The following is a 26,083-nucleotide window of genomic DNA, read 5'->3' as shown; positions in this document are numbered from 1 at the left end:
GCCGCTGCCACCACATTCAGAGACCCGCAGCGCAGTTCTCCTCCTGGCTCCATCTCCTCCTGCAGTGCTAATGAAAAATGACCATCACAAAATGGCTGCCCCCTAATAGCAGACTGTTTTTAAGGATGCTAGAGGAGGCTGCCGCCGCCTCCTCTAGCATCCTTGAAAAACTGTCTGCTGTATGGGGGAAGCCATTTTGTGAAGGTCGGTTTTCATTAGCACTACAGGAGGAGACGGAGCCAGGAGGATACGGAGAGCCGGGACCGAACACACAAGTAATAGGCGAGTCCCGGCCACAGACGCAGCAGTGGCATAACCATAGCCCCGCAGACTGGCGCCCACACTTACTCAGCACCTCCCCACCCTGCGGGGCTGTAGTTACGCCACTGTCAATATGGTTACTACAGAAACTCCTCATTGTACATCATAGGTTCCTTAGGGTCTCGCTGGATGACCTGCAACATGGGAACTGTTCTTGGTCCTGAAGACCTAGTTTGAGGACCACTGGTCTAATGATTATACTATTAAACAATATATTGGGCCCAATTCAACCCTGATCGCTGCTGTGCTAATTTGCAAGGCGGAGGATTATCGAACAACTGCCCGTGCATACAGATTGTAGCGCGCATCAGCGAGCCCAAACAGCAACAAAATACAGCGTCTATTCTGATAGCGAGCAATTTGAATAAGAGGACGCCGCTGTTCGCGGGTGATACCCGTCACTTGAAATCAGCGCCCGCCCCGAATTCGGTCATCTCCGGCCTAGATAAAAGTCAGTTTAGACTGACTGTTATCTGCGAAAGGGGGATAAAAAATCATTCGATGGCGAGCAAACATCAAATTATTTTTTTTTGGCCCATGCAGCCACATGCAACTGGATGGGAAATCGTACACATCCACTCCCATGCAAATGTGGGGATAGGCTGCGAATAGACAGGTCTGAATCAGGCCCACTGCCTGGGCAGCAGCTATTTGATCGCAGGCTCTGTTAAATTGCCCTTCAGTGATCAGGTGATTAACCCCCATTGTTCACTCCACCTATCACTGTGGGGGTTATTCTGGTTCACTTGCAAAGGCAAATTCCTTCTCAAATGGACAAAATCATGTGCACTGCAGGTGGGGCAGATGTAACATGTGCAGAGAGAGAGCTAGATTTGGGTGTTATTTTGTTTCTGTGCAGGGTAAATACTGGCTGTTTTTTTTTTTACACTGCAATATAGATATCCATTTGAAGTACAAACCCTGCCCAAATCTAACTCTCTCTGCACATGTTACATCTGCCCCACCTGCAGTACACATGGTTTTGACCCTTAAAGAGTGAATTTGCTTTTGCGAGTGAACCAGAATAACCCCCTATGTACCAGAATAGCAGCAGCAAATGTAGCACATATACTGCACACTTGGCAACAGCAGATAATAAGTGATAATCTTCTGGGTTGGACGGATCTCTTGGCACAGAGACAAATAGCAAGTGTCGCACACACAGAGCATGTGCAGATGTGAACTTGTGCATTTAGGGGGGATTCAGGTTGGTTTGCAAAAGCAAATGCCTTCTTTAATGGACAAATGCTGCACTGCAGGTGGGGAAGATGTAACATGAGCAGAGAGAGAGTTACATTTGATTGAGTTATTGGGGGAAATTTACTAATATGAAAAACCTAGATTTTCGTATTAGTATTTTTCCTACGACTGCATACGACTGTTTCAGCCGTATGCAAAGTCGTGTTCCGGAGGGGAATTTACAAAGCAGTCATATACGACTGCTTTGTAACCCTCCGATGTCGTAGTAATTTGTACTAACGGCCGTATATACGGCCGCTAATATGAATTAGTGGAGGCAGTCTGCACGGATCAGTCAGATCCGTGCAGGCTGCAAGGTGTACAAAAAAATGGTTAAATAAATAAAAAAAACAGCGTGGGGTCTCCCCCACAGCTGTAAACAGCACCAGGCTGAAAGAGCCGGGGCCGGTAATTAAAAATCAGGGAACCCGACAAATAGGGGTTCCCTGATTTTTAACATCCAGCTCCAGGTCCAGGGCTGGTTCCCAAAATACGGGGGACAAAATGAGTAGGGGTCCCCCGTATTTTAAGAACCAGCCCCAGGCTAAACCAGCAAGCAGGGTAATGTCACAGCCGGGGGGAGACTTTTTATACAAGTCCCCCCGGCCAAAGCATTAACCCTCTGACCAGTCAGCCTGGCCAGGGGCCCTGGGGGAGTGGGGACCCCCCCAATAAAGGGGTCGTCCCCCCTCCATGACTTACCTGACCAGGCTGAAGCCTGGTGCTGTCCCCGGTGGCCCTGTGCGGTGGCCACCGGGCTGATTCTGTGTAAAAAAATAGATGTAAAATCTATTGTTTTAAACTGTGGAACTATGAGTCCCAGCAAGCCTCCCCCACAACCTGGGACTTGGAGAACCACAAGTCCCAGCCTGCGGGGCATTAAAGGGCCCGCTGGCACTTGTAGTTCCACAGTAAAAAAAATAGTGAAATAAACATAACACATAACACATGACACATAAGAAAAATATATTTAGCCAGATCCGTAACTCAGAAGCAGTGTAGGTAATGGTGGGTGGGGTTCCACGGGTGATTGACAGGCCCATCCACCGTTATCCACAATGCAGAACCTGCATTACAAGTTCTACACATCCTATGTCCTACACAAAGCTCCTGCCCCCTACTCCCCCACCACTCAGCATGTCTGGCCAAATACCACCCAAACCCCGCCCCACGGCTGAACACCACCCCCTCCACCCGAGCACACTGACTGTGACCCAGGATGCCTTTGCTGCAGTGGCTCATCTGTACTCTCTCCTCCTGCCAGCTCCTTCCTCCCTGGCCAGACATCCACAGTGAGTACTTCTGTACTCAGCGTACAGCCCCTGCTGAAGGTGTCATGGCACCCCCCACATGGGTGGGGGGTGTGCCCACGATTTTCGGGAGGGGGGGGTCGCGGGTGGGGGGAGGGGTGCCCACGATTTTCGGGAGGGGGGGGTCGCGGGTGGGGGAGGGGTGCCCGCGAATTTCGGTAGGGGGGGTCGCGGGTGGGGTGCCCGCGATTTTCGGGAGGAGTGCCCGCGAATTTCAGGAGGGGTTGTCGCGGGTGGGGTGCCCGCGGATTTCAGGAGGGAGGGACGCGGGTGGGGGGAGGGGTGCCCGCCAATTTTGGGAGGGGGGGGTCACGGGTGGGGGGAGGGTTGCCCGCGAATCGGGGGGTTGTGTGTGTCACGGGTGGGGGGAGGGGTGCCCGCAAATTTCAGGAGGGGTGTCCGCGAATTGGGGGGGGTGTCGCGGTGGGGGGAGGGGTGCCCGCAAATTGGGGGGGGTGTCACGGGTGGGGGGAGGGGTGCCCGCAAATTTCGGAGTGGGGGGAGGGGTGCCCGTGAATTGGGGGGGGGGGTCGCGGGTGGGGGGAGGGGTGCCTGCGAATTTCGGGAGGGGGGGTAGGGGGAGGGGTGCCCGCGAATTGGGGGGGTGTGGGGGAGGGGTGCCCGCAAATTTCGGGAGGGGGGGGGTCACGGGTGGGGGGAGGGGTGCCCGTGAATTGGGGTGTGTGTCGCTGGTGGGGGGAGGGGTGCCCGCGAATTTCGGGACGGCGGGTCTCGGGTGGGGGGAGGGGTGCCCACGAAAGGGATTCTCTCTCTCTGCGATCTACAGTATCTCTCTCTGCGATCCCTCTCTCTCTCTGCGATCCCTCTCTCTCTGCGATCCCTCTCTCTCTCTCTCTGCGATCCCTCTCTCTCTCTCTGCGATCCCTCTCTCTCTATGCGATACCACTCTATCTCTCTCTGCGACCCCTCTCTCTCTGCGACCCCTCTCTCTCTCTGCGATCCCTCTCTCTGCGATCCCTCTCTCTGCGATCCCTTTCTATCTCTGCGATCTCTATCTCAATTACACTAGATCTCACACTCACATATATTTCTACTTCTAATGGGGCGTAGCCCCTCACAACGGTGTGAAGAGCGCCCGGAGGGCGCGATGAATCACCTAGTAAGAAAAATAAAAGTTTAATACATACATTAAACACATACTGATACTTACCTATCTTGATCCCGTAGGTAGGTCCCAGGGTCTTGATCCGGTGCCTTGTCCGGATCTATGTCGGCATTCTTCTCCATGTCGATTTCCATGTCGATGTCGTCCGTGTCGTCGTCCGGTCCGGGGTCCGAAGAAATCCATGGGGGACCTGTGGAAGGAAATCCAACTCACCCAGGTCCTCCGTGGAAGCTCTGAAGTCTTTATCCGCTGTAGTCCTGGACTTCTTCAAGCTGCCGACGATTCCTGGAGCTCCCCATTTCGGACTGTCAGAGGCGCAGAGATCCTTCATCCTCTGCGCCTATCATCAGAATGATTCTATTGGCCGCTTAGCGGCCAATCAGAAGCCGCGCTAGAATCACCTGCAGTGCACATGGTTTTGTCCATTAAAAGAGGAGTTTGCTTTTACCATCTAGTGTGGGGCTGTATACTACTAACAATTGTAGATTCAGATATGAGCCACTTCCAGAACACTATACTATTTTCTGGCAAGCTTTGGTCAATATCTTTTTTTATTTTTTTGCTTTTTCCTTTTAAACTTGGATAACTGCAAACAGTCCCTATTCCAGAATGGAAACACAAGAGTTTATTTACTAAGATGGGAGTTTTATTGAAAATGGGTTGTTGCTATGAGCAACCAAGATTTTATCTATTATCTTTTAGAAGGTGCTAATAAATATTCCCATCTTAGTAAATAAACCCCACAGTGTCATAGGGCCTTATTCTAGTTCACTCTTTCTGACAAAATCCTTCTTAGATGGACAAAACCATGTGCATTGCAGGTGGGGCAGATGCAAAATGTGCAGAGAGAATTCGTTTTGGGTGAGTTATTTTGTTTCTGTGCAGGGAAAATACTGACCGCTTTATTTTTGCACTGCAATATAGATCTCACTTTGAAGCAAAACCCCACCAAATCTAATTCTCTCTGCACATGTTACATCTGCCCCACCTGCAGTGCACATGGTTTTGTCCATCTAAGAAGGAATTTGTCAGAGTGGACCAAAATAACCCCCACAGTAAGGTGGTGCATAGTGGTTTTTCTGATTGTTCGTGTGTTTTGTGATTGGCAGCCACCAGCACTGGTTTTGCCTGTCAATTTTACCATAAATTATTATTATAGAGTATTTTGATTTGGTCCTGCACTACCAAACCGAATCACCTTCGCAACAGGCTCTTCATTCACTCCTTATTTAAGGAAGGGTACCTAACAAATATATGTTTATATAAACTTTGGTAGAACCGCCACTCCAAAAATAACCCACTCAGGTGCCCTTGTAAGATGACACTGTGTAGATTACCCCATCAGCAAGATAACGTACGACATGGTACTCCGGGACGCGGAGTAATGAATTTAAATCATCGTTTCGGGGGTACTAGACCTCGTCGTCAGGCAAACAGTGACAAGATCATTTTACATACTTTCAAGTTTTTTTTTAGGGAGGCGCTGACTACCAATTAGTTTTGATAGTTTTATGAGTTTTAATTGGTCTTATTTCCAGTCCATTCCCACTCGTCACCACACAGAGGATTATCAGCAATGTGTGTCAAATAATACCCACATAGAAGACCTGTCAGCGGCAATATTGTCATTGAAATCTAGAAGATATTTATAGGTGCACCAACAATACTAAGTGATCTGAATAATAGACACAGTCTGTCATTTTGTACATCATTTTAGTATTAAATAAACTCAAGAAACCCCCGAAGAAGTCTTCATGAAGACGAAACGCGTAGGGTATAGGATTTAGAACTCAAATGGTGGATCCGTTATCGAAAGCCAAAGCACACCTACTGTATAAATGGGTCTGCCTATGTTAGTTAGGGAATAAGCAAATGATTCAGCTGTCACATTCTGCTGCATGGGATGTTGGAATTGTATTTGCAATGAATTGTACGTGTGGTATTGTGTAATGGTATTTTAATTGTGATTTTTTTTTTGTATTGTAAAGAATACAAGATGAAAGGTGTATAAATAAAAGGTTACATTGGAAATAATAAGTCCAATTAGCACTCTTAAAATACAAATTGGTGATAAATGCCTCCCCAAACCATCCTTTATTTTATATATCAGCCAAGGAAGGTTGTATATATAAATTATGTATAGATAGATATTTATAAAAAAAATCTAGTAATAAAAGTATACTGTATACAGTATGTGTTTATGTATATTTAGAAAATATACATCATATACACATATATGTGTGTGTGTATATATATATATATATACTGTGTATGTATATATATATATATATATATATATATATATATATATGTGTTGAGTGTGTGTGTGTGTGTGTGTGTGTGTGTGTGTGATTTGGACAGGTAGACAGATCTAGAATGCACAGCACACAGTACATGCAGCAGATGATATTTGCTGGTGCTGTACAAGACTACAGGACATCATTTTGCACAGCATCTACCTACCTCTTAGTCACAGTCCCTGCTGTTGATCCGGTCCTGTCCACCAATCCCAGCGCACACAATGCTCTGTACTGTGCTGTCCCTGGTCCTGCATGCTGACACTTACAGGAACTTCTGTGCTGAGTGATCATCAGAAGCCTGGACCCATGCACTGATACCTTTGTCCGTCCCCATCTCCTCTGCGGAATTGCGCTGGCTCTAGGAGGCAGATAACGATTTGCATTGGAGAACAAAGTTATTTCTTGCATTTCATTAATGAGCTCAGAATTTCTCCCGAAAACCTGTTAGCAGTGGAAGAGGAGCAGTCGCAGCTTCGTCCTCGCTCTCTCCTGGCTGTGTGTGTGCCTGCTGCATGCGCTGTGGGATGAGGACCCTGTCATGCTGCTAAACTCACTTCTGCAGAATCTGTGACTGTCATTCCACACCATGCTGGCTCTCAGTCTCCCCCCTGTATGGCTCTGTGCTTCCTGCATGCCATCCCCTCTCTGTGTCACGTTTAACCCCCAGGAGCCTGCTTTCCTGGACTGTTCTAGTTTTCAGCTGGCATTTGATGAGTGCACATTTTTTTGCTGCTTATCCACCCAGCCCTATACCCTCTGTAAGCAAGAAGAGACCACCCCCAACCACTAACTTGTCATTTGGAGTGAGGAGCCTGCTGATTACTTAAATATTTGCCACCTTACCTAGGTTCTTGGCTACAGTACAGTACCTACCACTGAGCAACCAAGACACTGGTACCTGTTCCAGACTTTCCCAGGTGCTTGGAGGAGAGGACCTTTCCCTCTGCACTCAATGTTAGGGACGTGAAATGAGAGGGAAGGCAAGGATTTCGCTAGATATGCTCCACAATGCGTCATTATCCAGGAACTGCTGTTCCCCGGACAGGGGAGAGTGGCTGGAGACCTCTGTTCCCAGGGCTGCCTGGGTGGTGACTGCGCTGTCCAGCGTGCTGATCATTACCACGGTGGTGGATATCCTGGGCAGCCTGCTGGTCATCATCTCTGTCCTGAAGAACAGAAAGCTGAGAAATTCAGGTGAGGTAAATGCATGCTCCCGTGTGATACTACTGTGCACTACTCTGAGGTGAGTGTCTGTTCCTGTGTGATACTACTGTGCAATACTCTGAGGTGACTGTCTGTTCCTGTGTGATACTACTGTGCAATACTCTGAGGTGAGTGTCTGTTCCTGTGTGATACTACTGTGCAATACTCTGAGGTGACTGTCTGTTCCTGTGTGATACTACTGTGCACTACTCTGAGGTGAGTGTCTGTTCCTGTGTGATACTACTGTGCAATACTCTGAGGTGAGTGTCTGTTCCTGTGTGATACTACTATGCAATACTCTGAGGTGAGTGTCTGTTCCTGTGTGATACTACTGTGCACTACTCTGAGGTGAGTGTCTGTTCCTGTGTGATACTACTGTGCAATACTCTGAGGTGACTGTCTGTTCCTGTGTGGTACTACTGTGCAATACTCTGAGGTGAGTGTCTGTTCCTGTGTGATACTACTATGCAATACTCTGAGGTGAGTGTCTGTTCCTGTGTGATACTACTGTGCACTACTCTGAGGTGAGTGTCTGTTCCTGTGTGATACTACTGTGCAATACTCTGAGGTGAGTGTCTGTTCCTGTGTGATACTACTATGCAATACTCTGAGCTGAGTGTCTGTTCCTGTGTGATACTACTGTGCACTACTCTGAGGTGAGTGTCTGTTCCTGTGTGATACTACTGTGCAATACTCTGAGGTGACTGTCTGTTCCTGTGTGGTACTACTGTGCAATACTCTGAGGTGAGTGCATGCTCCCGTGTGGTACTATTGTGCACTACTCTGAGGTAAATGCATGCTCCTGTGTGATACTACTGTGTAATACTGTAAGGTGAGTGCATGCTCCTGTGTGATATTACTGTGCACTACTCTGAGGTAAATGCATGCTCCTGTGTGATACTACTGTGTAATACTGTAAGGTGAGTGCATGCTCCTGTGTGATATTACTGTGCACTACTCTGAGGTAAATGCATGCTCCTGTGTGATACTACTGTGCACTACTCTGAGGTAAATGCATGCTCCTGTGTGATACTACTGTGTAATACTGTAAGGTGAGTGCATGCTCCTGTGTGATACTACTCTGAGGTGAGTGTATGCTCCTGTGTGATACTACTGTGCAATACTCTGAGGTAAATGCCTGCTCCTGTGTGATACTACTGTGCACTATTCTGAGGTAAATGCATGCTCCCGTGTGATACTACTGTGCACTACTCTGAGGTAAATGCATGCTCCTGTGTGATACTACTGTGCACTACTCTGAGGTAAATGCATGCTCCTGTGTGATACTACTGTGTAATACTGTAAGGTGAGTGCATGCTCCTGTGTGATACTACTCTGAGGTGAGTGTATGCTCCTGTGTGATACTTCTGTGCACTACTCTGAGGTGAGTGCATGCTCCCGTGTGGTACTACTGTGCACTACTCTGAGGTAAATGCATGCTCCTGTGTGATACTACTGTGCACTACTCTGAGGTGAGTGTATGCTCCTGTGTGATACTTCTGTGCACTACTCTGAGGTGAGTGCATGCTCCCATGTGGTACTACTGTGCACTACTCTTATGTGATACTACTGTGCACTACTCTGAGGCGAGTGCATGCTCCTGTGTGATACTACTGTGCAATACACAAGGGTGGGTGCATGCTTCTCTGTGACCCTTTGTGATACTGTAAGGTGAGTGCATGCTCCTCTGCGATACTTTACAATGCTTTCAAATGAATGCATGTTATTCTGTGATACCCCCCTGCAATGCCTAATGATGAATTCATGCTTTCTGTAATACTCCAAGATGAGTGCAAGCACCTCGATGTTGGTACTCTGTAATACTCTACAATGAATGCGTGCTCCCTGTATTACTACTCTGCAATACTCTGATTAATGCATGTTCCTCTGTAATACTCTGCAGTACTGTAACACTCCTGCCCCCTGCAATAGTACTCTGCGGTACTCTCAGAGGCATAACACACATCCGTGTGCATTACACATACCTGCCGGTGCTTCCGTGGGGAAACTACATTCTATACATTATTCCTAGAGTACCAAAAGTCTGTTCCAAGTCTGATCAATATACAGTACTGTACACAAATACATCAATGTATTTCAGAGAGTGACTGTAGTTTGTACCTACAGTAGGAAACATGGATGTAATGCAATTGCTCTATTACACGGAGACAGGTGTTAGCGTCGTCCCTTGGGTTGCTGGCTATAGAATAATCGTATTATAATTTAATAGCACAGTAATTGCCGGTGAATTAAGATGTCCGTGACATAAGACCCCTTTTTTCTTTCCTGGTGATTAAATCTAAAGGTGTAAATAGTTCTTTTAAATATAAAAAATAAATAAATTAGTAATTAATAAAAGACTTTGGAGTATTCATATTTAAAGTTCTCAGGGGAAACGGTTATTTGGTCTACAGCAAGTTGGTCATTAGGTCAACACCATTAGGTCGACATGCTGAAAGGTCGACATGGGTTTAGGTCGACGGTTCATTAGATCGACACAAGCATTAGGTCGACATGGACAAGGACGACAGTCAAAATGCCGACATGATTTTTTTCACTGTTTCTTGAGCCGACATGTGCCGACAGGTAGTATTTCATGCCCTACCATCCACTAGGGCGTGGAGGGAGGATAAAATAGTGTGCCCGAAGCATGGCAAACGCATCAAGCCATGCGATGAGACGCGGTCTACGTGTCGACATGTCGGCTCAAAAAAAATGTGACCTTTTGACTCTCGACCTTGCCCATGTCAACCTAATGCTTATGTCAACCTAATGACCTGTCGAACTAAACCCATTTCAACCTAGAATCATGTTGACCTAAACCACATGTCGATCTAAACCCATGTCGACCTTTCAGCATTTTGACCTAATGGTGTCGACCTAATGACTGTCGACACACTTGCTGTTAGAACAAATGATCCACACCCGTTCTCAGAATGCTGCTAAGGTTTCGGGTGTGCGTGCATTGCCTGGATGAATTAAGCATACGCTACATGTGGTTTTTGTAGTACTACAAGTTCCAGCACAGCCAACCAATTGAAGAACCCTGTTCGGCGTACTGTTCTAGAATAGAAAAATAAATCAACTCATATTATTTTCCCAAAATGAAATACAAGCTTGGGAGCGTTGTGTTTCACAGTAGCACGTTCGTTGTATGATTGCTGAAAGTTTACACGGTCCTGAGTCAACCATGCCGTCAGCGCCTCTATTGGAACATGAGAGATTTAATCTGATTGTGCTTTCCTGCAGCCGACCAATGAGAGCTTCGCGATGTGTTACAATTGCATGTGGTGTAAATTCTCCGGCCTCACATGGTTGTGTGTGACCAGATTTCCAGGTAGCGTTGTACATTTTCTAACCTTTGCTAATCGCTGAGGAGTAAAAATATAATTGATGCATATGTCAGCTGGATTGCGGTGCTAAGATAACATGTAGCAGCAATTTATTCATTGGACTGGATCTCGGATTCCATGCTGGGTAGATGGGCAGAGGGGGGTGCTGCTTTATATACATGCATTACAGTCAGTATTTAGATTTTTAAATTATGAGAATATATATTTAAGTAAATACAGTGTATGAATATAAGATTCAACAAAGCAGTTGGCTGCACAGTAAGAAATTATAAATAAATGAAAACATGATCATTTACTGTATGTGTAAAATGAAACACAAATGGATATTGTGATTTATTTTGACAGTTATGACACTCCTTTCTCATTGTACATAAGGGACTAACAAAGTCACAGTTAGGAGTATTCAATGTTTTTTGAGAGTCTGGCTCACCGCTCACTGTTTTGTGTCCCTGTGATCTCGCTGAAGTGCTCACCACTTTTTCTTATCTCCTCATTTCTGACTTCCTCAGTATTCAACGTGTGGCCAGCTCACTGACCCCTTTTGCGAACTTAGCATAATTATGCGAGTTCAAATGGGAGTGCTGTAACTGGAGACTTCTCTGCTTTCTCCTGCTCTCCACGTGAGCTGGTCAGAGTGGGATATTCCTGAGCAGTGTGTTCATCCCAGCAGCTTGTGTTCCTCACATTTGTGGACTTGTATTTTTTTAAAAAGGTTTAGAAAGGTAAATGTTTTGTTCAGTATTTATTTTACAACAAATGGCTGTGTGACTATTTTAATTGGGTTTGTGCAGACGGGTGTAATTTGTTCTGTTTGGCCTTTATCCTTGGGTTGTGCTTTTGGCATTGTTTCTTTGCCCTGTGTTTTTATTTAATTTATTTTATAATTGTTAGCGTGTTTAAAAGCCTGTTTGGGGGTTAGGTGAGGAAGCATGGGAAATTACTAGGAGCATTCCAAAATGATTTCTTATTGGTTACCATTAAAATAACTTATTAAATTCCAAATAAATTAATATAGAAGTACAGCATTATGGCACTTGCAAGAAATACATTAGAGTACATTTTTTTAATTTATAAGCCATAAAAAACAAAAAAAATAACAACTTTAACAAAGATAACCCTACAGTTCACCTAAAAAAGATGCCGAGGGAAAAATGGAGAACTGCTCTAAAAAAAGAAACCAGCAGGACTCGCAATTTGTGCATTGAATACACTTTTGGAGAGAGACACTAAAATCCCCATTGAACAGACATGGGGAGAAGTGCAGGGTGAACTGAGTTAGCTTCGCAAAATATTTTTGGAGAAGCAACAGAGCTGAATACAGGAAAGCACAAAATAGGAGAGAAAAGTTCACCACTCTCCAAAAAACATGCACTCTCACCGTTATTTACGGCGACATAGGAGCATTGAATACATGCGGTGTCTTTCACAGTACCAAATACACTAATACCAAATACAGTGTATGATAACAAACTCAATATAATAACAGTGTTTAATAACAACCACAGTATAATACCAAACAAAGTGTATAATAACACAGTATAATACCAAACACAGTGTATAATAACAAACACAGTATAATACCAAACACAGTGTATAATAACAAACACAGTATAATACCAAACACAATAAAATCCAAAATACAGTGTATAATAACAGTGTATAATAACAAACTCAATAAAATAACAGTGTATAATAACAAACAGTATAATAACAGTGTATAATAAACTCAGTATAATAATAGTGTATTGCTGCTTTCCCATTGCAGACCCGTTTTAAGTTGCAGGTAATCTTAAACGGTATTTAGCATTCCCACTGCAGCAGATTACAGTTTTAAATGCCATTTAAGTACCATTCCCATTGCAGGTAAAACGTTTTAGCTCTTCAAAATGTTTTTACAGCACAAATGAGTGCCTGTGACTTTAATGGGCTTTTCAGGGTTAAAAAGGTGCACACCTACAGTTGTTTTCACATAATAAAAGAAGTGGGAGGGGCCAGTGGTGCGTACAAATCCCGCAGCCGTCAACATTTGTGCTATGTGTCGGCTCAATTTAACCCATGGTGGACAGTAAAATATACATTGCTGGCCAGTGCCAGCTATGTATATATTACTGCCTAATAACTAAATCATTGGTGCCCAGTGGTGCTTGTAATAAATAGATTGCTGGCATGTGCCAGCAATCTATATATTACTGGCTTAGGATTCTCATTGGTGCCCAGTGGTTCCAGAAATATATAGATTGCTGGCATGTGCCAGCATTCTATATATTACTGGCTTACAAAATAAAACATTGGTGGCCAGTGCTGCTCCGTGTGGAGCAGGACGGAGGGAGGCGGGGCATGTGGCCGGACCCGGCCAGCGTCGCTAACGGCATCCAGCCGCAGCAGCAGCCAGCCGGACACAGCGGGGCAGCGTGGACAAGTGAGTATAACAGGAGAGGGGGGGGGGGGGGGCGGGGGGGTGGCAGCGGGGCGTACCGCCGGGCTGAAAGTGGTTAATCTTTTAGCCCGGCAGCGTACACACACGGAGATGATGGCTGAAAAAATCAGCCATCATCTCTACCGTTTAAGATGCATTCCCATTGCCTCTTAAACGATAGATTACCGTGTAAAACCCTGCTCTGAAAACGGGTTGAAATACCGTTTAACTTTAAACGGTATTTCAACTCTGGCGCTTTCCCACTGCAGCCTTAAACGGTATTTTTCCCTCAAAAATCGGCAAAATACCGTTTTAAGGCTGCAGTGGGAAAGGGGCATATAATACGAAATACAGTGTATAATAACAAACACAGTATAATAACAGTGTATAATAAACTCGTGCCAGGACACGTATGTTGAGCGTTCCCCCGCTTTCTTCCCCTGCCTGACCCCCATTCCTCCCACTATGGAGCGTATGCCCCGGCGAGTGAGAAACTCACCAAAGGCGTTCACACATGCGTATAATCCAGCATGCGCAGACCCCCACCATTGGATGGGAGACTGAATTCGAATCGCAATGAGCAGGTCTGAATTACCCCCACAGTGTACAATACTAAACACAGTATAATACAAAACTACAGAACTACAGTATACAGTGTACTACATGCAGTGAAAAGGCAGTTTAATGATGTGAACTGACATTTCGGGGTTATAAAGAATCCCTTTTCAAGGTGTACAAACCTTGTTTGTACACCTTGATAAAAAGGGGAGGGGGGGGGGGGTTCTTTATAACCCCAAAACGTCGGTTCACATCAATAAAACTGCCTTTTCACTAAAGACCTGACGAGTGCCGCAAGGATCTACCTACACATTCTTTCCAGGAGGCACCCAGGCAATACCCCCGATAGAGGAGAGTACCGGTCTGAACACGCTCTATATATATATATACATATACATATATATATCAGTGGTTCTTACACTATGTACATAGTAGTAGTAAGTCAGGGGTTCTCAAACTCGGTCCTCAGGACCCCCACACAGTGCATGTTTTGCAGGTCGCATGTATTCAATGCTCCTATGTCGCTGTAAAAAACGGTGAGAGTGCATGTTTTTTGGAGAGTGGTGAACTTTTCTCTCCTATTTTGTGCTTCCCTCTATTCAGCTCTGTTGCTTCTCCAAAAATATTTTGCGAAGCTAACTCAGTTCACCCTTCACTTCTCAACATTTCTGTTCAATGGGGATTTTAGTGTCTCTCTCCAAAAGTGTATTCAATGCACAAATTGCGAGTCCTGCTGGTTTCTTTTTTTACAGCAGTTCACCATTTTTCCCTCGGCATCTTTTTTAGGTGAACTGTAGGACTATCTTTGTTAAAGTTGTTATTTTTTTTGTTTTTTATGGCTTATAAATTAAAAAAAATGTACTCTAATGTATTTATTGCAAGTGCCATAATGCTGTACTTCTATATTAATTTATTTGGAATTAATAAGTTATTTTAATGGTAACCAATAAGAAATCATTTTGGAATGCTCCTAGTAATTTCCCATGCTTCCTCACCTAACCCCCAAACAGGCTTTTAAACACACTAACAATTATAAAATAAATTAAATAAAAACACAGGGCAAAGAAACAATGCTAAAAGCACAACACAAGGATAAAGGCCAAACAGAACAAAATACACCCTGCACAAACCCAATTAAAATAGTCACACAGCCATTTGTTGTAAAATAAATACTGAACAAAACATTTACCTTTCTAAACCTTTGTAAAAAAATACAAGTCCACAAATGTGAGGAACACGCTGCTGAGAATATCCCAGTCTGACCAGCTCACAGAGCAGGAGATAACAGAAGTCTCCAGTTACAGCTCTCCCATTTGAACTCGCATAATTATGCTAAGTTCGCAAAAGGGGTCAGTGAGCTGGACACACGTTGAATACTGAGGAAGCCAGAAATGAGGAGATAAGAAAAAGTGGTGAGCACTTCAGCGAGATCACAGGGACACAGAACAGTGAGCGGTGAGCCAGACTCTCAAAAAACATTGAATACTCCTCAAAGAATCACACGTGAAATAATTGGCTCCACCTGTGGATCTTTTAAAATGTGTTAATAAGTAATGAGTGCACCTGCCAGAGGACCTGGAAAACGTGAACTGTGTGGGGTCCTGAGGACCGAGTTTGAGAACCACTGCACTAAGTTGCTCTATAAGATGACCCTCTTGTACTATAATAGGAGATGCTGTAAATAGAATATTTCATCTTACAGTGTATTGTATACCAAACTATTGTTCACTTTGGTCAGCAAAGAATCAATTCAGCAATATGCTTCTGGACGTTGGTGGGTTTCTGGAATACCCAGACAAACCTAAGTCAACATGGGGAAAACATGCAAGCTCAACACATGCAAGCACGGGTTGGAATTAAACTCATGGACACAAAGCAGTGACATCATTTTTAAATCCGCTAATTAGGGGCATTTTAAGAGAGGCCCATGTGCAGCTCCTTCCGCCCCGGCCCCCTCCTCTCAGCCGGGAGCAGCGCTGTGTAGTAGGGTCCGAGCACTAGAGCGCTCAGATTCTACTGCGCATCTGCAGATTGACGGAAAAATGTCCGCTGAGATATATTTCAGGACATTCCAGCAGCACTCCTGAAATATGCATGCAGCATGTGCGGTGTGGGGTCCCCTGGGGCCTTTGTGCACCACGGTCACTGCACCCATTATAAATACGCCACTATGCAACCATGCCCTATCTCTTCCCCTTTAAAAAACATTATAGCTGGGATTTCATTGCCTGCAAGTGAGCTTTAGCATCCCAGGATGCCGGCCATGGTAAATAACGCTTGTTTTATCTGGTACTTTAACCCCTTGAGTGGTGGGATTTGATGGGGCAGGACAAACTTGTCAGGCACTTATGGGAAGCCTTACCCCCTGTTGCATGCCCCATCCCTGTTGCTCACCGCAAGCCAGTCCTGGGTCCCCACCCCGGATCGCCCGGATCGCCCGGTTTCTCCTGCCGCTGCCCCCGAGGCTATTCACAGTAGTGACCAGGCAGCAGGCTCGAGGATGTTCGGGGAGCTCCGGCATACGATCGCTCCCAAGTCCCCCCCGAGCCGCCCGGACTCCTGATCGCTCCCAAGTCTCCCCAAGCCACACAGACTCCCGATCGCTCCTGAGTCCCCCCGAGTGGCAGGGGAGCTCCGGCGTAGGATCTCTCCCAAGTTCCCCCGAGCCGCCCGGACTCCCGATCGCTCCCGAGTCTCCCCAAGCCACACAGACTCCCGATCGCTCCTGAGTCCCCCCGAGTGGCAGGGGAGCTCCGGCGTAGGATCTCTCCCAAGTTCCCCCGAGCCGCCCGGACTCCCGATCGCTCCTGAGTCTCCCCAAGCCGCAAGGGAGCTCCGGTGTATGATCGCCGGAGCATAGCTGAGCAACGGGGGGGGGGGGGAGCGACATTGGGTGCCCCTAGAGGTGGTGCGCCAGTGGTGCACACCTCCTTACAGGGGCGGATTGGGACCTGAAACCGGCCCAGGAGCGGGAGGGCGACGGCAGCTGTAGTGATGCGCGCCGGGGGGGGGGGCGATAGTGATGAGCGCCCGGTCTCACCTGGGGCGGCTTCCTCGTCTGTACTTTGGTGGGGGCTGTCAATTACCGACGCCACTCCGCCGCTCTGGTCCCGGCTGGGCGGTGATAGAGGCGTCACTGAGGCGGCTAGCAGGGACTTTAAATCAAGCAGCTCGGGGGGGGGGGGAACTGGGATCCTGGGATTTGCTGTGCGCGCATGCAAAGCAGCCCTCCCGCGACCTTGTTGTTTTTGGGCAAATTGTTGCGGCCGCTGCCCGCGGCCCAGCCAGCCCAGGGGCGAGCGCTGCCGGACCCTTTTTGATGAGTTTTGGGCCGGCCCACCGGGAAATGGCCCGGTTTCCCGGTGGGCCAATCGGCCCCTGCCTCCTTATCGGTGCTATGCCTGGAAATTTTCTGGGAGAGCCCGCTCCTGCACCAAAGTTGTTAAAAATGACACAAGCAGGAACCGTGAGATATTTCTGTGCTGTAACGGATGGAAATCTGCGCATTGGCAGATCAATCCTGTGTATTGAATCTGCCCCTAGATGCAATATCCACTAGTAACAGGACTGTTTTACTAAGACCTCTATACTGTATGTATTTTTCACTTTTGTAAGACTCTCAGACTTTCATCCTCAATGCAGGGGTGTCAAACTCAAATTCATCGGGGGCCGCATCAGCAGTTTGGTCACCCTCAAAGGGCCGGTTGTATCCGACTATGTGTCCACTCTTTATTATCATAAATTATTGTCACTGCATTCAATTATTACTGTTTTTTGTAATAATGTAAGTAATAACTAGCAGGGAGATTGGCTGGGGGCCTGGGACAGGGCACAGTGACGTGACGTCAGATCGCCCAGCAGGTGACCTGGGCCTCTGGGTTCGCAGGACTCTCACTAGAGTTCTGGACTGGTGGAGACAGTGGGACAGATAATGATAATGACCCTGGACACAGGCAGCCGCACTGCAGATTTGTGGGCTCAGGCTGCGGCTGTGTGCTGCTGGCCTGGCTCTCTGCGTGCCCGGGCACGGACTCTGGACTGGACAGACTGCATACCTCCCAACTTCTGTCTGCATGAAATAGGGACGCGCGAGCGCCCGAAAAGGGGGCGGGCGTATGCAAATGAGGGTGCGGCTTATGCTAATAAGCCGCAACCTCATTTTCATACGAGAATAGACGCTGTGCGCATGCGCACAGCGTCTATTCTACTAGATTGGTGGTCTCCCAACTGCCAACCCCCCGCAGCGGGACAATGCCTGCCGCGGGTGGGACAGCGGGACAGGACCTGAAAATCGGGACTGTCCATCTAAAATCGTGACAGTTGGGAGGTATGAGACTGGCCTGGACAACAAGAGACAACACAACTGTGCCCACCCCAATGCCGAACTTACAGTAAATATACTGAACCAACTGATGCCACTGCTGCGCAGCGCGGCACCACAGGCAGGAGGCAGCTCACCGCCGGGATGGCGTCCAAGTCCGACAGGCAGCCGCAGCAGCATGCACGTCACGGTGTCACTGGCACTGCTGTCAGGCGGGCGTGTGTCACCCATGGCAGCGCTGTAGCCGCTGCCCGCAGGAGGAGCCGGGGAGGAGTCGGGCACGTCACACAGTGACACTAACAAGTCTGTGTCCACTGTCCTGCCTCCCTCCTCCTCCTCCCAGCGAGCGCCGCGGCGGAGTGACTGTGTCACCCGGCTTCCTCACGTTGTTAGGTATGTCTCTCAGTCTCGAGTCGTCATGTGAGTGTCACTGAATGTGATGTGACACTCACACTGTGATGGCTTCCCGCAGTAATGTAATCGGCGCAAGGCGGGGGTGGGTGGCGGCGGCTGCGCGGGCCACATGACGAGGTCTGGCGGGCCGGATTTGGCCCGCGGGCCTTGTGTTTGACACCCGTGCTCAATAGGGTATGGGTTATTGGGTCGACAGTAATTAGATCGACAGACGACGACAGACAGACCACTATTGGTCGACAGTCAAAAGGCCGGCACGCAGTAAGTCAACATGGTCAAAAGGTCGACACAAGCAGTAGGTCGACGTGGACAAAGTCGACCTGAGTTTTTTATGCTTTTTTTGTGTCTACGTCAACATAAGTCACCACGAACACTGTATAAGTGTACTGGGTACCCTCACGTGGCTCACTTCGTTCACCATGCTTTGGGCATGGAGCCTCGCTGCTACTATAATCTTACGCTATGCCCAGTTGCATAGTAAAGTATGAAAAACCACAAAAAAAAATTTCAAAAATTGTGAAAAATGCACGTCGACCTTTTTCATGTCGACCTTTCCCACGTTTGCGCATTTCCGCTCCTGTCTCCATATTGCCTCCTCTCTGTCGCTGTCCGCTTTGACCCAGAACATTTAGTTTTAGTGCGGATCCATCTTTAACTCATATTTAAAGATGTATGCATTTCGACAGTATATATATATATACTAGGTGATTCATCACGCCCTACGGGCGCTCTTCACACCGTCGTAAGGGGTTGCGCCCCCCTTAATTTGTGAACATTTGTATATGAGAAAGATGGTTAGAATTGTATGACAGATGTCTGTATTGCAACTTGAGTTATAGGTGAAATGTGTTAAATAGAGAGCATATGATGTGGAAGGGGGTGTGTATTGTTTTGTTTAATTAAAAAGCGGTTACAGAGTAAGATGTACATTGATAGTGTGGATGGTACAGTGACATTTGTGGGTGTGTGGGGGGGGGGGGGGCTGTGTGTGCATGTTGTTTAGGTGTGTGTGCAATAGTATAGTAGGGTGTTTTTGAGTCAGCAGCTCCCCACTGGCGGAGGTCACGACACAGGAAAACAGGAGGCTGGGTAGTGATAGGGGTGTGTGGACATAAGGGGGACTAAAAAGGAGGGTGGGAGATACTGTGCAGCTTCTGCCAGTGGGTGAGGGTCCAGTGTGGCAGTACAGGAGTACAGGATGGTGGCCCTGAGTCAGTGTCTCCTCCTACTGGGTGGGAATTAGGGTGCATGAGAGCAGGAGGCTGGGCTATGAGGCATGATAGGGGCATGTGGGCAACACAGCGTCAGCGACTCCCCAGTGGTGGAAGTTACGGTTCAGGAGAGCAGGAAGCTGGGTAGTGATGAGGGGTGTGTGAGTATACGGGGGACTAAAGAGGGGCTTAGGGGTGCCGTGAATTGTGGGAGGGGCGTGGGGGGTGCCGTGAATTGTGGGAGGGAGGGGGCGCAGGTGTCCGCGGATCGCGGGAGAGGGCGGGGGTCCGCAAAGCGTGGGAGGGGCCGTGAATTGCGGGAGGGGGGGTTGCGAATTGCGGGAGGGGTGTGTGTGCGGGGGGTGACGTGAATCGTGGGAGGGGCGTGAATCGTGGGGGGGGGGGGGTGCACGGGGGGGTCCGTGAATTGCGGGAGTTGGTTATATATTCTTGTAGAAGGATGGTAGGATGTTGCTGTCATTCAGAATGCATTTACATAAACAGTAATAGTAGCAGTAAAAGATCTGACTTAAAACACCTACAGTAAAACAGAACAGGTGTTATATATTATACAAAGAATTGGTTGATGATGTGTAGGTTGATGTGCACATAATTGTCACTGTAAAAAAATTGCTACAAGAAAAAATCAACACAGAAAGGTCAACACATGTAAATGTTGACATAAGTGTGGCACTTTATTGGTGTCCATGTCGACACATGCGAATGAATATGAAAACATTCAAAAAAGAAAAATAAATCTTCAAAAACTCATGTCAACCTTTTTCATTGTCGACCATAGCCGTGTCAGTGTTTTGCATGTGCCCTTTAATCCTGGGGTTGCCGTGAATCGTGAGCGGGGGTGAGAGGAGGTGAGGTGTGTCCGCGAATCACGGGAGGAGGGGTCGTGGGTGGATGCCGTGAATTGCGGGAGGGGGGGTCGCGGGGGGGTGTGGGTGCCGCGAATCGTGGGAGGGGGGGACGCGGGGGGTTGCAGTGAATCGTGGGAGGGTGGGTCGCAGGGGCGGGGGGTTGCCGCAATGACAGGGGGGGGAATCGCGGTAGGGGGGGTCGCGGGGGGTGGGGGGTACCGCGAGGAAGGGGGGGCCTAGGGGGTTGGCACAAATCGTGGGAGGGGGGGTAGCGGGGTGCCACGAATCGCAGGATGGGGTGTGTCACGGGGTGGGGCCGCAAATCGCGGGAGTCGCCGCGAATTGGGGGGTGTGCTGTGAATCGCGGGAGGGGGGTCGCCGGGGGGTGCCGCGAATCGCCACAAGAAAAAATCAACACAGAAAGGTCAACACATGTAAATGTTGACATAAGTGTGGCACTTCATTGGTGTCCATGTTGACACATGAGAATGAATATGAAAACATTGAAAAAGTGAAAAATAAATCTTCAAAAACTCATGTCAACCTTTTTCATTGTCGACCATAGCCATGTCAGTGTTTTGCATGTGCCATTTAATCGTGGGGTTGCCGTGAATGGGGGGGGGGGGGGGGACATTGCTCTGTTTCTGGACTTTCTTCTTAATTTATGGATTACCATCACCTGTGCTTAAACACCTTTCTTATCAATTACCCTGTTTAAAACAGGTGATGACAATCATAAATTAAGATGGAAGTCCACAAACAGAGCATTCTGTCCCTCCTGGAGAGGGTCATGTTGGGAGGTATGGAGGTGTGGGGCGCTCACCTGGTGTGTCTGGTGAGTAGCTGTGTCTTTGCTGTGTAACATGGAGAGGCAGACCCTGGCAGTCTGGCACTGTGGGCTCACTGGGCTGGTTCTCTGTCGTGTGAGTCAGTCATGTGAGTCAGAGGCTCCACCCAGCGTTACAGCTTCAGGCACACTTTGAGTGACAGATGTAGCCAAATATATAAGAGATATATATATGTCCTGGACTAAGAGGTTATGCTCTGTCTAGGTATCGTGTGGACTTATATGCTATCACTGCTGTGTGGGCTAAGTGATAGTTTGCCCTGTGGAACTGATCTGGGACTGTGACTATACAAGGACTGTCTGTTTGGGCCTGCTACCTGAATATCTTTCTACTCTGCAATTTACATTTGCCACTGTTTATTGTCTATTTGTGCGTGCTGTGGAAAATAAACCATTCTTCTGGTTTCATCTGCTCGGTGTCTGAGTGATTGAGGAACTCGTACCCTCACATTTGGGCAGCACGGATGGTGTAATGGTTAGCATTACTGCCTCACAGCGCTGAGGTCATGGGTTCGATCCCCACCATGGCTCTAACTGTGCGGAGTTTGTATATTCTCCCCGTGCTTGCGTGGGTTTACTCCGGGTACTCCGGTTTCCTCCCACAATCCAAAAATATACAGATAGGTTAATTGGCTTCCAACAAAATTAACCCTTGAATGTCTGTGTGTGCATGTACATGTGGTAGGGAATATAGATTGTAAGCTCCACTGGGGCAGGGACTGATATGAATGTTCAAATATTCTCTGTAAAGCGCTGCGTAATATGTATGCGCTATATAAGAAACTGTTAATAAATAATAAATAAATATATATTCCTGCATCTATTCATAACCGCGCTGCCTATGTATTATACAGGTGTACAGTCTGCGTACAGCTCATTTACCAGAGTGGGAAACAGTAGGCTCCACAGTGGGCTGCAGAGGAATATGCTAATCCAATCGTCAGGAGGCGAAATGAGCTAATGATTACATGGTTTATCAGCCCGCGAGTGCGATGTGTTTGTATTTATTATGGATAACCTCTTGTGGCATTTAGCAAACTAGACGTGGTCTATTTATAGAAAGTCAAGTGCAGCATTAGCGATCGTACAGGAATACGGATGGTTAGCACAACACCCAGCCCGCATCCCACTTTGTAATGGATGAAATATATGGGGGGGGGGGGGGCACTTAAGGTGCTGTGAGACTATTAATCTTACATTAAATTCTGTTCCAGAATATCCGTACCTTCTTACAGGTTCACTGAAGGCAAATGGAAAATGTAATCACGATGTCTCCATCGCCTGGTGACAAGCGCAGTGCGATGTAACCGTGTTCTATAGGAGACTCTTAATTCCTCATCTGCAAGTCCCTGTCATTTTTCATCCTTGGAATCTCGTGCCGTAATAGAGGAAATTAATTGAAGTGATTCAGAAGCCTTTGTAAATGTGTTCCCAGGACTTTATCCCAATTTATTCCTAGTCCGATCATTATTATTTATGATCTCTACTGTACTGATTGATTATTTCTGCTCACTGCTAATGAGGTTACAAGTACAGTAATAGAAAAAGAAAAAAGGAAATGTTTTACTGAATTCCAGTCCCCGCTGGAGACTCATCTCCCTCTGTGCATGATTAACCTGAGGCGTGATTAACCAAACCACATCCTATTGCCGTTGTAATTTGCCGCATGGAAACAAACGTGGCATTAAAGCCTGATGGTCAATTTGGGATAACCTATTAGAGTGCACTTGTTTCGTGTGGCAAATAACCCTGTATTGCATGAAAACGCATAGATGCCCTTATTCTGATTGTACCGATATTTGTACCGATAACCAATGTTTTGCGTATGCGCATGTGCAGCAGTCTTACGGTACGGATGGTAATGGTTAGCATTACTGCCTCACAGCGCTGAAGTCATGGGTTCAATTCCCACCATGGCCCTAACTGTGCGGAGTTTGTATATTCTCCCCGTGCTTGCGTGGGTTTCCTCCGGGTACTCCGGTTTCCTCCCACAATCCAAAAATATACTGGTAGGCTAATTGGCTCCCAACAAATTAACCCTAGAATGTCTGTGTGCGAGTACATGTGGTAGGGAATATAGATTGTAAGCTCCACTGGGACAGGGACTAATGTGAATGTTCAAATATTCTCTGTACAGCGCTGCGGAATCTGTGTGCGCTATATAAGAAACTGCTAATAAATAAATAAATACATAAATATATGCTGGGAGCCGAGTGCTTGCGGCCGATTTCGGCGTGCGAATAGTTGGCAACAGGTAATCATTTGCGAGGCTGGGTTAGAGTGACTCGCAAGGGCGCAAATTCACGCCCGAGCGAGTCAATCAGAATAAGGCCCCGGGTCTGCAAAAAGGCGCAAACCTACAGTATGTGTTTCGTGGCACCTTTCACATAAAAAATGGTCATTTATCAGGGGTTTGGCTTCTCCTGCCCCCAAATCACAGATAAGCCACGGAAGGAGGGCTAAGTACAGTATAGCCTCCTTTGAGTCGATTCGCAAGAGTAAATTACAACGGCTCATTGGTTAACGCCCTTAACCCTTTGAGAACCACCATCTCTGTAAGAGAGATATGCAAAATATCTTCTAAAAAATACCAGCGTTGCTCACATTTATTATATAAACTCAAATGAAAAAATGTTGTGTAAAAGAAAGATTATATTTCCTATATAAGGTAAACATTACAGGTCATTATGGGAAATAATAATGTTTGCTTGGCAATTTTCAGACCTATTTTGACAAATCCATTTGGCGCTTAAAGGGTTACTCAATGGTTCATGGTAAACTATACAGACCTATGAAATGATTGGCCCAAAATGCAGGAGCGTCATCAGATACAGGGGGAGATTCTCTAAGGTGAAAATGCGGTTAAAACCCCGTTATCTGGGTTTTTACCGCATTTCGGGATGCTGTAAGCATCTCCCGCCGGGTTACCGTGGCCGGGGGAATCGCCAGAAAAATCTGGCAATGCCCCATAGAAGCCAATGGGCTTCTACCGCATCCCACCGCCGCCCCGCAACGACCCCCCGCCGCCCTGCACAGACCCCCGCCGCCCGCATTGCCCCCCTCACCTGTGTCCGGGCAGCACAGAGCAGTGCTGCCCGGACCTGTGACCTCCTCCCTGCACTGATCCTCTTCCGGGAGCAGGGAGGAGGAGAGCCCGGTGCAGCAGCAGTGTGGGAGGGAGGGGGAAGCCGCCGGGACCTGCTGGGACCCGGCAACTCTCACCGCAAAGGACAGCACTTAACGCAAGAGCTGTCCTTTGCTATAATTATCGCATATGTTAGAACATATGCGATAATTATAATTGCGAAGGGGGGCGCAGCGTTTTAGAGAATCTCCCCCATAAAGCTTTAAACACGGATACAAACAGTCAGTCCGGGAGAGTTTTCCCATTTTTTTTAAAGCAGCAATCAATTACATGGCAAAATCAACCTAGTTTTTTAGTGTAAATGATAGCCGCTTTTAAAAAAAAAGGGAAAACTCTCCCAAAATCTCTCACTTTCTGAAACTCTCTCCCTATTACATCTGGCCCTAGGTGCCTATTATTTATTGCAACTTACAAAGCAATTGAATTTCCCCCTTTGAGGTTGAAATGCTGGAAAATTACTTTATCTGATATGCCGAGTGATTGGCATAGTGTGCACCAGGCATTATATTAATAGAGATAAAGGAGTCGTATCAAGCAGTGAAAAAGTAGAGAAGGGTGCCAGTGAAGTTGCCCATAGGAACAGATGCCGTTAGCGTGCACAGTAGGGTGACCAACTCATCCCTTTAATCCGGGGCACATTAATTACACAGGTTCTGTGGCTGGCTTTCACCTGGTTTTAAACTGCCACACCTCAAGACTCCATTTCACCTGGTTTTAAACTGCCACGGATACTGTGTAATTAATATGTGTCCCGGATTAAAGGGATGAGTTGGTCACCCTAGTGCACAGGGGAGATAGATAGGGGCCGTTCAGCAGCTGTTGCAAATGAGGGGGCGTGGCTTTTTGGAACGGCTGTCTCTGTGTTCCACACCCCAATCCAACAGGCCACAGATTTCAGATGTACACTTCCCAAAAGTTGGGTGGTAGGAAATTAGCATAAAGGGTTCTTCCAGCTAGCAATAGACATGACCTGGGGGGGGGGGGGGGGGGGGGAATATCTACCCCTACACATCATACATCACTTTCCATTTGCGTAATAAAAGCTGGTCCTTATTTACTATCTATGTAGATCTCCTTTTGGGCCTTTTAATGATAACCAGAATCTGTGGCAGAAATTCTATTAACTTCCATGAATATCAAAGCAGCGGTTAATAAAAGCAGCTTCTTCTATGGCAAATCCCATAAATCCGCACTCCGAGGAAATGCCGCACTATTGTATCTGCAACTTCCTCACCCTCTCAATCCTCAGGTGATGATACGCACATTACAGCTCATTATAATCAGCATTTTCTTCTCGACAATGACTAGAATATAGTGTAAAGCAAGAAGCAACATTTCTTGAAATAAGAACAGAATATAAGATCAGAGTGTATCTAGCGTACATCATAGGAGTAATAACTTGTACAATACTGTACAATGCAACAGGAAAATATATTCCAATATTTCATAC

At 47.0% G+C, this 26,083-nt stretch overlaps 2 protein-coding genes across 6 annotated transcripts in view; one reads left to right on the top strand and one right to left on the bottom strand.

Annotated features, from left to right (window-relative positions):
* The window catches only part of LOC146058127 (uncharacterized), a 33,769-nt gene extending 26,124 nt beyond the window's left edge, over window positions 1–7,645 (bottom strand). Inside the window, exons 1-2 of one of the 5 annotated variants that reach the window (XM_083170142.1) lie at window positions 6,851–7,643; window positions 6,460–6,654 (exon numbers count right to left, since the gene is read on the bottom strand). The gene's annotated coding sequence lies outside the window, so the exon portion shown is untranslated. Of the gene's footprint in view, window positions 1–6,459 lie in introns of all 5 variants that reach the window. The other 4 variants (XM_083170141.1, XM_083170143.1, XM_083170139.1 and 1 more) reach the window with 4 other exon arrangements.
* The window catches only part of MTNR1B (melatonin receptor 1B), a 139,168-nt gene continuing 119,470 nt past the window's right edge, over window positions 6,386–26,083 (top strand). Inside the window, exon 1 of the mRNA XM_083170137.1 lies at window positions 6,386–7,490. Coding sequence (XP_083026263.1) covers window positions 7,265–7,490 — 226 coding nt within the window. The 5' untranslated portion in view covers window positions 6,386–7,264. The remainder of the gene's footprint in view (window positions 7,491–26,083) is intronic.

This window comes from Crinia signifera, chromosome 2 (genome assembly GCF_055691185.1).
Source record: "Crinia signifera chromosome 2, ASM5569118v1, whole genome shotgun sequence".
In the NCBI taxonomy this organism is placed as follows: domain Eukaryota; kingdom Metazoa; phylum Chordata; class Amphibia; order Anura; family Myobatrachidae; genus Crinia; species Crinia signifera.
Note: the sequence above shows the minus strand (reverse complement) of the source record. Positions and strands in the feature narration are given on the sequence as shown.